The sequence below is a fragment of the Triticum urartu genome, chromosome 4 (assembly GCF_003073215.2).
Source record: "Triticum urartu cultivar G1812 chromosome 4, Tu2.1, whole genome shotgun sequence".
Taxonomy (NCBI): domain Eukaryota; kingdom Viridiplantae; phylum Streptophyta; class Magnoliopsida; order Poales; family Poaceae; genus Triticum; species Triticum urartu.
The window spans coordinates 553,427,078-553,443,793 of NC_053025.1; the positions used below are offsets into that span (position 1 = coordinate 553,427,078).

General features: G+C 46.2%; 1 protein-coding gene across 3 annotated transcripts; it reads left to right on the top strand.

The window, feature by feature from the left end:
- The first annotated feature begins 13,664 nt into the window (after positions 1-13,664).
- On the top strand, positions 13,665-14,984 carry LOC125554123 (protein SOB FIVE-LIKE 5). Of its 3 annotated transcripts, none has more exons than XM_048717727.1 (4): positions 13,665-14,142; positions 14,212-14,325; positions 14,423-14,509; positions 14,600-14,984. In XM_048717727.1, exons 1-4 carry the CDS (start codon positions 13,726-13,728, stop codon positions 14,639-14,641), a joined length of 660 nt encoding a protein of 219 aa, XP_048573684.1. In that variant the 5' UTR covers positions 13,665-13,725; the 3' UTR covers positions 14,642-14,984. The 3 variants fall into 3 exon arrangements, with proteins under 3 accessions (XP_048573684.1, XP_048573686.1, XP_048573685.1); XM_048717729.1 differs by having other exon boundaries at positions 14,603-14,984; XM_048717728.1 differs by having other exon boundaries at positions 14,215-14,325.
- The last annotated feature ends 1,732 nt before the right edge of the window (positions 14,985-16,716 follow it).

Below are 16,716 nucleotides of genomic sequence, written 5' to 3' on the forward strand. Positions count from 1 at the left end.
GCTTTTTTGAACTGGTTTTGGGTTGGTTCTAGCATGTTTCTCGAGCCGGTTTTTTCATTCCTATTTCTTCTGGTCTTTATTTCTTTTATCTGTTATCTCTATCTTTTTTCTTATTTTCATTTTATTATTTTTTTTCATATTCTCCTTTTCTTTCTTCTTTATTTTTTCTTTTTCTTTTTGTGAATAAGTTTCAAATTCGTGGTCATATTTCAAATCGTGAACATTTTCATAGATCATGATTTTTTTTCAAATTCACAAACCTTCTCTTGAAATTCTAAACATTTTAGGAATCATCTACCATATATTGAAATTGTGAGTCATTTTTACAAATTCTTGAGATTTTTTAAAAATTCTGAACATTTTTCTAAAACAGGTGAACATTGTTTTGAATTTGTGAACCTTTTTTGAATTGAAGAACATATTTTAATTTAGGGAACAATTTATGAATTTCACAAACATTTATTTTAATAAAAAAATCTTGAAATTCATGATTTTTTGAATTGAACATTATTTAAATCATAAAACATTTTGGGAATCGATGAACTTTTTAAAATTTAGGGTTATGACTTACATTGCTTTCTTTCATTCACCCTCCCTACCTCATCTCCGTTTTCTAGTTTTCTCAAATTTTCTCACTATTTTCCCTTGAAAACCGATTCAACTATGCCACATTTTGTTAGCTTCTCGAACTAGAGCTCTTCAACAAATATGACTGAATCATACTAGTCATCAAATACGACTGAATCATACTATAGTCATCAAATTCAACAAATCAAGGTTTTCACTCCCACACAACCAGTCCAATTACAACACAACAAAGACGATATTGTACAATGTCGTGCTCATCGAATCTGAAATGCGAAGGCTAGACCTAGGGCTTTCACCTGCATAGAAAGGTACAGAAGCTATCATCTTAGCCTCCAATACTCCACTATTGGGTCCAGTCAATGACTAGACCGTGGGCTCAAATCTTAAGCTACCACTACATTGGCTAGATACTGTTAGTGCCAGTACTCATCTGCCTCAAAGATCGCCCCAATAGTCTATTGTTGTTGCGGATAGGGTATAGAACCTAGATTTTCTGACGGCAGCTCTGCTACCTAGGGGAGCAACACAATCATATTTATTTATGTTTTGAGATTTCTGCGTGTGTTAGGCATTCCAATTCATTTTAGGGACAATAGCAAATACTCATGGAGCCACACATTTCTCACCTGGAGCTGCAACCGCACGTCAAGCTCTGAAACAACAGCGAACAGTGTGCACCGTACACGTAATCATCACAGAGCCGCTGCTGCTCCTCGAATTCGTTCGGTACTTAGGACGTTCCCATTAAAATTCACTGTAATAAACAGGCATTCAGTGCAAGAAATTAATTACATGCTGAAATTAGATAGGATATCAATTAGTACATGTTAATTATCTTCAAAATCATCATCGAAGGTCCTGGAGAAAAAAGATGCTAATACACACGCACGCGGTCGCGCCAAACGTCCAAAGTCCTAAGTCTAGTCGCGAACATACACGCAGGCGGACGCGATATAAAACGTGTGATGTGTTGTGTACATCTAGCATAGTTTTCTCTCATCACTTCATCTAAGTGAACCATGAGATGCCTCCTTATATGTTGGTCCAAATCTTCACCAACCGGCAAGGTGGGACTTAAAAAAATAATAAGTTGTTCATGAGTTTTAAGATGCAATATAAAAACGAAACTAGAAAAAGGAAAAATAGAAACAACAAGGTAGAAAAAAGTTTAAATACAAATATTAAAAACTGAATTAAGAAATGGAAACCAAATTAACCAGACTAAAATAATAATAAAAACATATGCAATTCCTCTCAATCGTAACGAGAGGAAACTATAAATGGGCTAGCCCTTCTCGTGTGCCTTGTATGATGGAGGGCCTATTAGCATCAAATAGTTTTTCCCGTTAAGGCCGTTAAATAGGCTTTAATGCATGCTCTTCCCAAACCTCTAGTTGTTCAAAAAACTGACTCCTAATGCACCATCCACATTCACGTCACCCTAAAAAGAATTGTTGTTTGATTATATCAAGGATTAATTTAGTCCATTAGATCTTTGTGGTTAGAGCATATGTACATTTATGTCCTTTGGTTAAAAGACACGCCCCTTGGTGAAAGGACTTCTCTTCATGGAAATGCAAGTCTAGTGGTGAAAAAAATGTCTATTCATGAAAAGATACATCTCTCGATAAAAAGATGTCTCTTCATGGACACAAAAAGAACTCGAAGAAGCACAATAATTGTGAAATTATCACTTAAAAAAATTCAGTTGATAGCTTTCCATAAGATGCGACCATTGAAACTGTCTTTGCTCCGCCGGGAAACTAATGTACCAAAATTTAACATTTCAACTAGGTTATCCACTTGAATAACATGTGAACTTTGCAGCTCTTCACTTAAAAGAACACAAAATTTAACATATAAATACTTTTAGATAAACTCATTAAAAGCTTTAAAACTATCTACAATACCCGTGGTGAAGGAAGGATTTACACTAGTTTTTTTTTAAAAAAAATTGGTTGTTGTTTGGGTTTCGGCACCCCACTTGTGCGATGCTAGCCCCTGGCCTTTTGCAGTGTTTGATTTTAATTTTGTTTTTGTTGGTTGATCTTTGTTTCTGGTGATGCAAGGAGCACTGACGTTTGCCATTAGGTTGGCCAAACAGGACGCCGGTCAATCATCCTAGGTAAAAAAAGAATTAGTTTAATCAGTTACATTGTCCTTTCCTCCAACAATGTGTAGCACGACTGGCCGACTGGGGGGGGGGGGGGGGGGGGGGGGCTATCAGGTGATACGACACCTCACACGCTCCCATGCTCCAAAATTTGAAAAGTCACATCTAAATGTTTGAAAAATTCTGAAGAGAAGAATGTACACAAGACATGTGCCACATACCCTAAAAATTTCAGATCCAATTTTGAAACACATTAAGAAACGGAAAAAATGACAAATCCAGATGTGGATAGTGTTATTTTTTACACTATTCATGATAGATTTGTCTACTTTTTATTTCCCAATTTATATTTCGAATTGGATCTAAAGTTTTTTAGGGTTCTAGATACATGTCTTGTAACCATATACAAGATCAGATTTTTTTTCAAAACATTTGCATGTGGCAATTCAAAAGTTGGAACATGGGAGCATGTGAGGTATGGTATCACCTGATATCACGGCTTGCCCGGAATCCGAGAGATGTGAAGTGGGTTACAACGACACTACTCCCTCCTTTTCACTTTATAAGGCTTATCTCAAAATTTTATTTTTCCCATTTTATAAGGCTCGATTTGTTTGTTGCCCATCGCATGTTCAGATTTCAAGGTGCATTAAATCATTGCATGCAAGTATTAAAAGAAAATTGACCAATGCATGTGATTTATGCATGCATGCATTGCAATTAATGCATTGGTAAACACAATTGTTTGAGAAAAACAAGCGCATTAATTGAGTGGTTTTGCAAACTACAAAAATTATTCTGCCACTCACCATCTACCTTAGTTGGTGAGATTTTTGAATTGAGCCCTATAAGGTTGGTTGTAATGGTAGTATCATGCATACCAACTAGGTAATTTCGATGAGATGTCAGACTTAAATGAAGAAAGAGAGGGTTGAGTATTATATCATAATACTGTATCATAATAAATGATATGTTACTATGTGTCATGCATGACAATAAATAAAGTACTACATGATACTAATATATGATATTATGCATTAGGGATGTGGTATCATATACTAATTTCATATGCATGATAATAATATATGATACCCCCATTACAATTAGCCTAAACCGGAAAGGAGGGAGTAATATACAACATGCCAAGTGCCAAGACAAAGCAGCGAACCAACCTATGATTGGATGGTTAGAGGGACTGTGGTATCCCTAGCCCACCAGGTAAATTTCAAGATGATATGTCGGCTCAGTCTTTCAGAGGTGCTCATAGGGGTAGGACATGCGTGTGTGCGTTCATAGGCGTGAGTGCATGCGTGTGTATATAAGTGCTTGCGTCTGTATTGTGTTAAAAAAAGTGCTAAGCCTATTTTTTTTCACGACGTACATTTTAAGTTCGGACCGGAAATTTTTAGAGATTGTAGTCACATTCCTTGTGACCATTCACATTTTTCCCTAGACTTTTTAAAACATTTAAAATAGATGTTTTGAAATTGAAGCATGGGAAGCCGAGAGCACCTTGACATTCCCTCGACCAGCACCATTCCAAATCGTAGCAGGCTAGCACACACGCCCACGGACACGCCGCCGGCATATCATGCCCTCCATCCCACCACCTTCTTCTCCACTCCACCCCCGCCCGCAAGGAGCCTACTCAGAATGCGTCGACTCCAGCTGTCCCTGTACGTAGCACCTACTCCCTCGTTTCAAATTACTCATCGTGGTTTTAGTTTAAATTTAAATTAAAACCACGACGAATAATTTGAACGAAGAGAGTAGCTCTTACGTCTTTCCTATGGCTGAGCAGAGCTCAACGTGCCGGATGGGGAGCGCATCGATCCGTCAGCGTATGTGCCCGCCGTCTCGCTGGAGGCAACATGCAAACCACAGGCCACCGGCCGGCCGGCGTGTTGCGGCCTGCATCGCATCGATCGCATCACGAAATAAATCTCGCACATGGAAGCCGTTACAGTCGGGCGATCGACATGACATGCGAGGGAGCAGTCATGACAGTCGGGCGATCGACATGTGTTGATTTTAATCAGCCATTCAAGTGGACATTAGTCAACCGATTGATCATCACATGCGTGTTTCTTTCCCCTATGCGGACCATCCTGTGCGATAGGCGGATGAGGTTTTCCAAGCATTTGTCGTTGCTGCCGATCTTGCGCATGGGGCCGGATAAGTATGGCTGTATGGGCACTCAAACCTTGTACACTGCAAGGTGCTTGGAGGGGGTGCTTAAAAAATAAATCATATATTTTTAAACACCGGTGTCTATTTATATAGGGTAGACGCTTAATTAGACGTCTCTCCTATAAAAATAGGCACCAATGCTTCAAAAAAAATCTAATTTTTTTTCTAAGCATCTAGCATTGTACAAAGCCTCATGAGATTTAACCATCGCAAGTTGCATGCATGCATGCAGGGGAATAGAGCGCTCCACGTCTTTTTCGCGAACACAACAAATACTCTCTCTATGAAAAAAAAGACCTTCTACTAATCTAAGAGGTTTTATATTTCTTTATAGATAGTATATCTAAACACTTCTTTATTTGAAATACTGCTACACCCAACATCTTAAGGGTTATTAGTGTCTCTAAGGAGTAACTTCGTAAGGGTTGAGACACAGAGAAAGGGAAGGGGGGGGGGGGGGGGGGGGGGGGGGGGGGGAGGCATAAAAGGCACGCTACCATAGCAAACTTAGTGTAGCTCAATTGCTTAGGTTCCTAGTGGTGGAGTGGAGCTTGACCAGCTAGGTTCAAGTCATTGATTTGACATGGGTACTCGCACTTTCTTGATAGCAAGGCGTTTGTGGTGAATTCGTCAATCTCAAAACCTACTAACTTGGTCTCTCAAATGTGTTCATAGGGATATGGTGTCTGTGCATGTGTGTTCATAAGTGTGATTGTATGTACAAATTTGTAAGTTTGTGTGTCTGCAATGTGTTCCGCAAAAAAGTCACGCCTCCATAGACCTCTCTGTCTGTGTGTGTGTGTGTGTGTGTGTGTGTGTGTCTTTCTATCAGAGGAGGCCATGCCCCCCAACCAAATTCATTTCTTTACATAAACACGTAATATTTAACAATATTTCTATCAAATTTAAGATAAAATACATTAGGTTAGCCCCCTCAACTCTAGTTAAGACTCATTTAGACCCCTCTCAAATAGCGTTGAAGGTCCGCCACTCTGTGTGTATGTGTGATGGCGGTCACTCTCGTGGTGTAGTCCATGTTTCATGTAGTTAAAACACATGGAAAATTCGATAAGCCAAATTTCTCTTTACCTCTATTCGTCTAAGCCTACAATATTGTGATCGGTCTAGTGTTGTTTATGTTTGCTGTAATGAAACACGTGTTGAAGTTAATTAGTGTCTGTCTTTTTTATTTTTTTTATCTTAGGCCTTCCGCGGTGTAGGGGTTGTGAATTTAAACAACAGTCTAGGCTCTTCTTAGATTAAGAACGGAGGCCGCCGTCCTTTCTAACCAAGAACCCTTTGCTTGAGGAGGGTGTATCCCTCGTAAGTGGAGAGTGACTAAGAACCCTTTGCTTGAGGAGGGTGTATCCCTCGTAAGTGGAGAGTGACTGAGTGATCAAAAGTGACCGACCATAAACGTGTTATATTTTGGCGTTTGGTGCAATGTTTGCACCCCTTTTCTTCCTAAACAACTGAACCATTTTTATAAGGAAAAGTATCTAGTAATTTATTCAGCCACACACTCTCTCTTCCTCTCTCATCGGACTGATATATGAGCCCTTCCAACAACTCTATGAACTTGCAGGGAGCATGCAGAGACTAATTGATTTGATGCCAAAAAATGGTGAAACCAAACGTTGCCAAAACATGACAATTGTTTGAGAGATGGGCGAGAACAACTGCAAACAATTGTATGCCAATTTCTGGCACAAAACCAATTAGGCTGACAACCTTCAAGTTTGCTCCACTTAACCTTGTTCTCTCCCCAGCCGCCCAGCATGGCAGCATACACCGATACATTGGTTGAGACATTAGTGTATCATCTCCCTCAGAAAAAGTAAAAAGGGATTTGAAGGTAAGTGAGGTCTATGGTGGTGCCAAAACTGAAATTTGGAGCGGAAGCAATCATGCAAATGAGAAATAAGACATGGCCGAGCCCGATATGCTGGTATGGCGGGCCTGTGTCGCATGTGGAACGTATGGAGACGCTGAAACATATTGGTGAAGCTAAAGTAGGAATGTTGTGCTAGAAAGAAGTATTATCAAACGGCAGATGCAAATCCAACACATGCATGCCTCTACGTAAACGTACGCGTGTGTATGTGAACTATACACCATACATAACCGGCCGTACTCTTCCCAGTTAATTCAAATTCAATTCCCCACAGTATGCTTTAAGCTCCTCATCAAGTCAAGAAGAGCAGCAGCGACATCCAAGACCGGATCGACGTCAAAGCACGTGTCAACGGTTCACACATGGCGCTGGCCCGGCTCCACGCCATGCATGCGTGCATGCGACGGCAACAGGTCGGAGCTGTGCATGAACGCAGGCCGTACGACGTCGCACGTGCAAGTTCAATGCCCGTCTGATCCGATCTGATCGGCGTTAGTTAAGGAGCGTGTGCATCGCATGCATGGCGATGGGTCCCGTCCTCCCCGGCTCAGACAAAACATGTGGAGCCGTGCCGATTTACGCGCCCGCGGCCGGCAGCGCATGCATGGCTCCGCTGTCGCGTGCGTGCCAGGTGCTCACTGCTCTGCCCTAACCCTAGCGCGTGAACAGTGGCTCCGGCCGGCGCGCCTGCTAGTATAACAGCTGGACAACTCAAGTCTGGAGCGATTGTCGTTACACAGGCACAGGCACCAGATCAGAAATCAGATGCATGTGTGCATGCAACAGAGATACTTGATTGGCATCCATCTGTAACTGGTACCGGCGTTGGCCCGCCCGCCCAACCAAGTTTTTCATGGCACTGTTCCCCCGTATACATACGTTCAAATCTCAGAGAGAGAGAGAGAGAGAGAGAGAGAGAGGGAGGAAAAACAGGTGTCTCGTGATGATTTTGAATCATGGTAGGCTGGTACGTGGTACGTCTGTGGTTCGCTCATGAAGTCTTCGGACTGTGCATGTGTAATGCGGCGCAGATGGGAACAGAAGCGACTCCATCAACGCGCGCATGAATGCACGGCAGCGGCGGGACCGGGAAGACGGTCTCTGACGCCCGCGCGACGCTCTCCGGCGCGCTGCCGGGCATCCATCCGCCCATGCATCCGCAGCGACGAGCGCGCGTACATGTACAAGTACAAGTACAGCTACGCCCACGGCCACGGCCACGGGCCACCCGTCCTGGTCCAGCTATAGCTGGCACTGGCACCGGCGCCGGCAAGCGGCTGCAGCGCAGCGTTCGCTGTGCATGCACCGCACATGTGCCTGGTCTCTATCTGTTCGCCTGTGCCCTCCGGCGACGGGCGCACATGCGGCGGGCGACGTACCCTCGCTCGCCGATCCCGCCTGTTGCCAGCGCCGCGCGCTCTTGGCACTGACTGCTGATGATTCTGCGCGCCTTGATCGGCGCCACTGTTCCGGTCGAGGGGTCTCGCGCGCCCAGCTGTCTCATGTCCGGTAGCAGATCAAGAGGCTTTACTCCACCGTCAGGGAACCAGAGGCTTTACTCGACTCTAACTCCGTGGCGCAGGGCCGGCGCGGCGCCTGCAGAGCAGAAGCAGATTGCAAGAAGCCATTCATGCTAATTAAGCGATGCGTATGTGCTGTGACTGTCATGGTTTCAAGCTGCTGCGACGTGCATGCATCCATTGCACCATAATGCCAATTCATTGCTGTGTCTGGGCAGATTGGCCAGCCAGTGCCAGTCAAAGTGATTGGCCTAAGCACTTTAGGGCGACCTTAGCTGAGCCCTTCCGATGCACCATCAGGTCGACTTTGCTACAGCAGCTTGTCTCCGGCTCCGCAGACGAGGGATCGAAATGCTAAAACCCTGAGCAGAGATCATAAACACCTGCGGCAGGTTGGGCCGAGATGGTCCAATCGGTTTCCTGTTTGGCGGGCACCTGCCCACCCACTGCTGTCGTATTCTCTTTCCCGTGCGCAGACAAGGCCAGGCCAGTGAATCTGCTCGAGCAAGCCCGGTTGGTGCGCTTTTCTCCAACTGCGAGCTTCGCTAACAGCTAGGGCTTATTCATATCGACGCACCACCAGACCAAAACTAAAGGCCAGCTCTGGTTCATTCTCCACACCGCTTTACTTTTCTCTCTGATTCCTGTTATTGCAAGCTGCCAATTTATGTACCCCATAATTGACACGGGAGAGCCCTCGGGATTGAGTAAAATCTTTCGGCCGTGGCTATATGTCAATCGCCTAAATATAGTTTTAGGGTCCGTCAATTATTTTTGGAGGGCATGCACCGGATGCTAGCTATAGCCAGAGTACTAGTGTTAGAGTATTTACAGCCGAACGCCTCATACCTCCCTTAAATTCCCGGAAGGCCGGACCGATCGTTAACTGGTAAAAAGAAAGACGTAACCGGACACCCCTCATATCCAGCCTAAATGTAGGGCAGATATGGGGCGGCACGGGCGTGCCCGCCGCGTTAGGCCGGTCATGCTGGCCCACCACGACCCAACTTTGTCCCCACAAAATCCCCACGCGGAGCTAACCCTAGTTGACTTCGATTCGCTCTCTGTCTCTTCTCCTCCCTTTCTTCAATCCGTTCCCCTATCGATCTCCGACCACCATGTCCAGCAAAAGCAGCCACTCCGACAGACCCAATGACGAGTCGGATGCCTTATTCCGTGAGGTTGTAGATGCTCTTACGTGGCAGTATAGCTAGCTAGTTCAACGTACGTGTGTCTATTTTTTTTCTTTGCATATGCACGTCGGTGGGTGGGTGTTGTGTGCCCATGTGCTCGTGTGTGTGTGTGTGCGCGTGCGCGCTCATATGTGTGTGTGCCATCAATTATGTCTGTGTGCATGTGTTGGCGTGTTTTCTTAACACACTACAGACGCAAGTGTCTATATACACGCGCATACACTCACCCCTGTGAATGCATACACGAACACCTTTGAAAGACTGAGCCGACATATGATCTTGAAATTTACAAAGTCACCATAGGCACCTCATCGTCGACGGGAACGTCTCGTCCCACTAAATGCGCATCGTCGAAAATCCTAAAATAAATGCGAGCACCAGGATTTGAACCCTAATGGGCTGGGGATACCACAATCCCTCTAACCATCCAACCACAAATTGGTTCGCATGTGTTGGCGTGTGTGAGAGATGGAAAATGCGACCCCAGTAATGTATGTACTCGATCCACGTATTGCGTGTTCATGCAATGAGTTAGTGGCACTGGATCACCCTTCTAGAAGGAAACAAATTAAAGCAAATCTTCTATATCTAAATAGGTAGCCCCCACTACTAGATTTCTCTACACATGCGTGCTTCCACATCACCTTAATTATTTACAGCCTTCCGATCAAAATCATGTGGCATCGAGAAGTCATGCATGTGCTCATAAGTTACTCTTTTGCATTAATGTAAATCATGCCACCTCATTAGTCATGCATGTCTTTTTTTCCAACGCATGCATGTAGTCACTTACATTTTTTTATTAATCTATCAACTAAAACAACCCCACTTCATCAATCTTGTCTTCTTTTTTGGGGGGATTTCTTTTCTCTTTTATACACCATTTTGTGACACACTTATTTTATGTTTTATCATTTGCATTATGTAAAACTCTTACATTTTTTCCATTGATTTTAAGCACCTATTTATGCATTGGTTTTAACACAGTTCCCGCGGCAACTCGCGGGGCATCGTCTAGTAATGATAAAGTTTTCACACAATTATAAAGAAAATGCACTTTTTATTGTATGCAAGAATAAACATAAAGTAGTGGATTTTTTTGCAAATAAAAAGTAATTTTGTCTTAAGGAATGAATTAGTGGCATTGGTATTGCCTGTAAAGAAAGTAAGAAAATAAAATAAAATGATAAGAAAATCAAAATAATGAAGTTTTCTAATAAAGAATGAATTAATGGCATTGGTATTATGCTACCACATGAAAGAAAATGAGAAAAAACACAAAATGGAAAACTTTGCACATATTTTTACACATAAATTATGGGATTTTATAATATGTAAGAATAAGCGTATAATAATGAGATTTTCAGGAAAAAAATCCTAAGAACAAAATAATTAGTGGCATTGGTATTACCTATAAAAATAAAAAATAAATAAAAACAAACTGTAAAAAAGTTTGCACACAATGTGTACTGCAATCACATAATTTGATGAATGCAAAAATAAGCATATAATAGTGCAATTTTGCACTACAGTATAATTTACAAACATATTGTAAATTTGAAGAAAAATAGTCAAAATATTTTTAAAAAGAAGCATATAATAGTGCAATTTTGCACTATAGTATAATTTACGCACATATTTTTAATTAGCCATAAGCTCATATGCTCTAGGATGAAAAGTAAATTTGAAAAAAATAGTCAAAATATTTTCAAAAATCTGCTTTTTAAAAATGTTGGAGTGCTGAAAAACTTTCATCATGAAATCACATTCGTGGATGTCTCTGCGAACAAATTGATGCTCTGAAAAGTATACTTTTGAATACATTTTGGAGATTTTTTTACCATGATTTTCACCAATGTATATTTCATGATTAAACTTTGCGAACACTAGAAACATTTCCTAAAGTTTTCCACGAAAAATAGAATTTTTTGATATTTTTTCTATTTGTTTTGATTTTACTGTTGACACCAGGAGCATTTGAGCTTGAGCTGAGGAAAGTACTTTCGAAAAAAATCAAGGACTAGTAGAAGAAAAAGTGACTTACCCAAAAAATAATCCAGGCAATTTACACGTAGCAAAACTAAAATCTTTCATTACCCCATCTGTCAACAAATATCGGAGTTTTTTTTTACATTGTTTAGTCCAAGTAATGAATTATGTAGTCATTTCTGACTCGGGATTTATTTCAACTAGAGTCGCCCTGTGACGAAAACTCATTTTTGATTCGAATTGGGCGTTCCCAAAAAAGGAGTAATCATAGGTTTTTCCGAACCATGCAGCAGAGCTCCATGTTCAATACATAAATAGGGGAAAAGGGCAAACAAGCCATACATAGTTCGTCGACCAACCAAGGGACAACATCAACCTAACAAACAAAAGCAAAACCAAACGTACAACAAACCAAATCATCACTCCTCCCGACAGTGAAAACTGGGACACTTAGACGACTACAACACCAACATTGCAATAGGGAGAAAGACATCACAAGTTTTGCTATGGTACTTTCACATATAAGGGGCTTCAGGTGACCCTACATCAGCTTACTCTCATGCACAGCCAGAAGGAGCTCTGTATCATCTGACCGCTATTGTTGGAACCCAGGAGCTTTTAATAACTTTTGTGACCCTTTCGCAGTCACAAAAACCTTGGCACATGCCATAGGAAGATCTCACCGAGACTTGGAATAACAATTTCACATGAAAGTATTTGTTTCACAACAATTCGAACAACATTTAATGATAACTTAAATGGACACTTGCTTGAAAGAAATTTCATGACCAATGAGGGGATTTTTCTTGGAATAGCAAAGGTCTTTTGGACGTAGCCAAACGTGAAGCGAAGAGGGGCGGTCCCTAGGCGCACAAGGAGGTTTTTTTGGAGGGCGGGGGGGGGGGGGGGGGGGGGGGGGGGGGGGGGGAGGGGGACTCTTGGGCAGTTAGGCCCACGTGGCAGTCCCACACTTGGGCTCGGCCAAAGGGGCAGCCCATGGCGCCCTATATATTATTCCACAAGGTTTTGGAATATTTCAGAATCTTTCGGGACCTTTCAGTGGTCTTAAGGTGGAGACCACCTAAAGCAACAAGGGGAGGGAAAAGATCCATGAAAAAAGCTCAATTTGATGGGGATTTGAGGGGGGTCTTAAGGTGGGAAGAGATGGATATGTTCTTCACTGCCTAGGTATGCGGCCGATTGGGGGCTGCAAGTAGAGTGGACTCCACACGCGGCCAACTACAGGTTATTATGTCTTCATCACGTTGCGTCGCGGCCTAGGGTGTCTCCTTCAGTATCGAAACGCCATGGTGTACGGTGTTTTTAGGCAGGGTGAAACGCTATGATCCTTGGCGTTTCCTATGGGGCCACGTTGGATGGTACACGAACAACGACCAACACGTGGACGTTGACCATGGTGTCTCGCGTGCAACACAATGTACATGATGGATGATCATCAAAAATGACACATCATAAAAATGTTTTAAATTGACGTTAATTCATTCTATTTTTCTGCAAAAAGGTCAAAAAAGGATGTGACTAGGTCTCAGTCGACTAAGATTGAATCAAGTCTTATTCAAGTGACATAACATGCAAGAGAGAAAGAAAAAACTGAAAAGAAAAATTTACACGGATGTCAACATAAATCATATGGATAGCATGGAAGACTAGCGAGACTGCGAAAAAAATTTTTGTGATTACGGCCGCAGCTTCCGAGTTGCCGGTTTGCACCCGTCCGCGGGGGTGAGACGAAACGAGGCAACATCCACCGTGCGTCCGTGCGGCGCCTGACAACACCGGCACTGTGGAAACCGGCCCGCCGCCCAACCCAGCCCAGCATCCACAACGCGCCGCGCGTCCGCCGGCGGGAGAGAGAAACCGGAGGACAGAGATCGGACGGGCGGCCGGAGCCAGACGAGTTCAAGCCGGCGCGCGTCGCGTTTGCTCCCCGTCACGGGAAGAGGAATGATTCGGCCGCCGCGGACCACGCAACAGTACCGCGCCCGGGCAATGACGGCCCGTCCCGTCCACCCCCCGTTGCCGCCTCGCTGTACTCCACGTGATGCCTCCCCTCCCCTCCCCCCACCTGTCACTGAGACCAAGGTTCACTCCCGCCACAGACGCGTGGGGCCGCCCCCCTCCGCCCGCTCTACTTAGTACGCGCTAACACTCGCGTACTGCTGCTAGGTCGGGAGCAGCTCATCACATCAGCGTAGTATTAGATAGCGAGCGCACGGGATGACGACGGGGGAGGACGCGGTCATGGGCGCGGCGGCGAGCTCCGAGTGCAGCAGCGGCTGCCAGTCCGGCTGGACCACCTACCTGGACGACGACACCTCCTCCTACTCCCGCGGCGGCTCCACCGCGCGGCTCCACGGCGGCAAGGGGCAGCGGTGCCGCTCGTCCTGCCGCTCCGAGGACGCGGAGGAGGACGACCTGTCCATGATCTCCGACGCCTCCTCCGGCCCGCGCCACCAGTACTCGGCCGGCTCCGACGAAGGCGCCGCCGCGCAGGCCAATGCACAGCGCGCGGAGAGGAGGCGTAGGACGGCGGAGCCTGCGGCGGCGAGGCGGCAGGGCAAGATGGCCGCCGCCGTCGCGTCGACTCTGCTCGAGGACACGGCCAGCTCGCCGGCCTTCTTCAAGCACTCCAAGGTACGTGCTTGTGCAGTCCAATCTGCGTTCCGTTCCACCGAGTTCTTCTAACACGCATTCGCCATCCAGCAGGTGATGGGCTCGCCGGAGGCCAATGGCTACGGCGGGGCGGCCGGGTCGACGATGGAGTACAGCAATGCGGCCGACTTCTCCTCCACCTTCTTCTCCCCGGCGGGCTTCGAGGTGCGCACCGACGTCAAGCCGCATTAACGTCGCATAACTAATTTCCTGCTTATACTGGCAGCTAATTCGCGTAGCATATCTTCTTCTGCCATTGCAGTCTCCCTTGAGCGGATCTCCTCTGGGCAGCTACCTGCATGCGCAGTACTCCCCTGCCCCTGCCACCAAGCCGATGCCCACACGACAGGTGACCATTCTCCCGACCTTTTTCCGTGCTCCCACGAACACAAGTAGCATTTCAGCCGTAGAAACTCAAATATTTTTGGGATTTCTGCAGCAGGCGTGCAGGGACGGGGGTGACAAGATGGAGAGGTGGTGAAGCCGGCCGTCGCTGTTGGTGCTGGCCAGGCCGTAGGGCGTTATGCGGCTGCTCTGCTCCGTTCCGTCCTCGGAAGCCGGGAGGAGACGGGCAGCTAGGAGAAGAATAGAATAGAATGAGTTTGCGTTGCGTTGCGAGAGTCTTTTTTTCATGTCTCGAGGTTGAGTTTCTTCAGATTAGTTTTGGTAGCCAGTAGCTTTTCCGCGTGTGTCCTGTGTTCACTTCACCATGGCTGCAGTGCCTGTCGTTGCTCCCCGCTTTTGAGCTGTCAGCGCAGTGGGAAACAATAACCTGAGGGGAAAGAAAGGAAAACACGAGCGAGTGTGAGATCTTTTTTGCGCCACATGCGTCTGCTGCACTGTCATGATGGCACCCTAGCTATCTCTGAGGTTTGCAAGCGTTGAAGTCAACCTCTCCGTCCAGGCGACACCACCATCTTTGAGCCGATGAGTGGAAGCATCTACTCCTCTCTTCTCTTCTAGAACTAGTAGATATTTTGAATAGAAGGCTCAGAGCAAGCAACACGTATGATCAATGTCGACAAAGTATCGCCACCCGCTAGGCCACTGGCCCATTACCCTGTCCATCAGTCTCTAACTGCAACTAGGGCGTATCGTTGTACGAGAGTGATTGTCATGCCGTTTTGCAGGGGCACTTGTAAAAACACCACACTCTACCCTCCTCTTATATAATGGATGAGGCAGATCTTTTGCCTCCGTTTTATAAAAGAAAGTCTCTAACTGCAAGGTAAAAAACTGAGTAACTACAAACAACTAGGACTAAACAGCAAAGCTTAGCTAGACTAATACTACCAATCGTTCCGATTCCACGGGCGTCCACGTACTAGCACATCTCTTATTTTTGTCGTGTTTGATGGTAACAAAAGGGAGTGGCGCGCAGGGCACATCCACACGTGGGCACTCAAATTTGGATTAGGCCCCATCCAGCCAGCCGGCCAGAAGCCAAGCCAGATCTCTCGACGGGAGGAGAGAGATCGCGCAGAGCGCTTTATAGCGAGTGATTACGAGCAGCTCGTCGTCCTCGTCGACAGACTATGTGGTTCAGGGGCGCAAGATCTCTGCTGAATTCTTTATTGCAGCGAAAAACGGCATGTGCGCGGCGAGTACTCGCCCGTGTCTGACTGCGCACGGTTCCACTAGAGTGCAGTAATAACAGTAATTTATTCAAGCAAACAGATTCTCTCTCTCACACACACACAGTTAGAGTAAAGCAAACAGAGCAGAAGGGCCGTATTGCAATATCGGTACATACTGCCGGTCAATCTCAAGCCATGGCGTGGAGGCACATCCCACTGCACAGTCTACACGTCTACACGTAGGCAATGGATCGTTGAGGCCATGAGCATCATCTCGTGGCACCAGCGCTGCGTCAGCGCCGGCGTTGCATGAGGCGGGCCAAAGCACGGGGATATCTCTCGGCTCCGGGTCCGTTCCTGCGGTACGACGGAGCATGAGAATGGCCGCCGCCCGTCGCTTTCAGAACCAGGGTGGCCGAGATGCTACCGGGTTGGGCTTTGGCGCCGTGGGGTGGGGTGGGGTGGGGCGGGACGGGACGGGGACGGACGGATGTTTCCGCAACCGGGGACGCCGACCCCGGCGGCCCGGAAAGGATGTCCGGTCAGGGCGCGGCGCCGTCGCCGTCGCCATCGCCATCGCCATCGCGCGACAGCTAGGCCGGCTGTACCGCTGCCTGCTCGCGCCCGGCGCGCGATGACGGTGCGCCAGCCGGGCACGCACGCGGCGGGCGAGAGAGGCCGTCGTCTCAGACCGGGTGCTGCTGCTCTGCTCGTCGTCTCCCTCCGTACCAAGTGCCGCGCCGGGAGGGATCTGTCTGTGCCTTTGAGGCTATTGATCGTGGGGTGGAGTGCTGCTCGGCTGCGCTGACGCGCTCCGTTCGCGTCAGGTCCCCCATGGCCATGTGGCACAGCACAGCAGTACGACGAATTCCGTGGAAGTTTTGCTGGTGGCCGGCACCGTAACGTGCATGGGTCCTGTTCAAATGTGACAGACCCTATCGCCAGGGACCTTGACGGTATGCCATTATACCCTACCGTC

What these genes read in the sequence shown, in the direction of transcription:
- LOC125554123 (XM_048717727.1), top strand. Translation starts at nt 13,726, where the DNA reads ATGACGACGGGGGAGGACGCGGTCATGGGCGCGGCGGCGAGCTCCGAG. An exon ending in CCTTCTTCAAGCACTCCAAG is followed by an intron (nt 14,143 to 14,211) that starts GTACGTGCTTGT and finishes TTCGCCATCCAG; the next exon opens with CAGGTGATGGGCTCGCCGGA. An exon ending in TCTCCCCGGCGGGCTTCGAG is followed by an intron (nt 14,326 to 14,422) that starts GTGCGCACCGAC and finishes CTGCCATTGCAG; the next exon opens with TCTCCCTTGAGCGGATCTCC.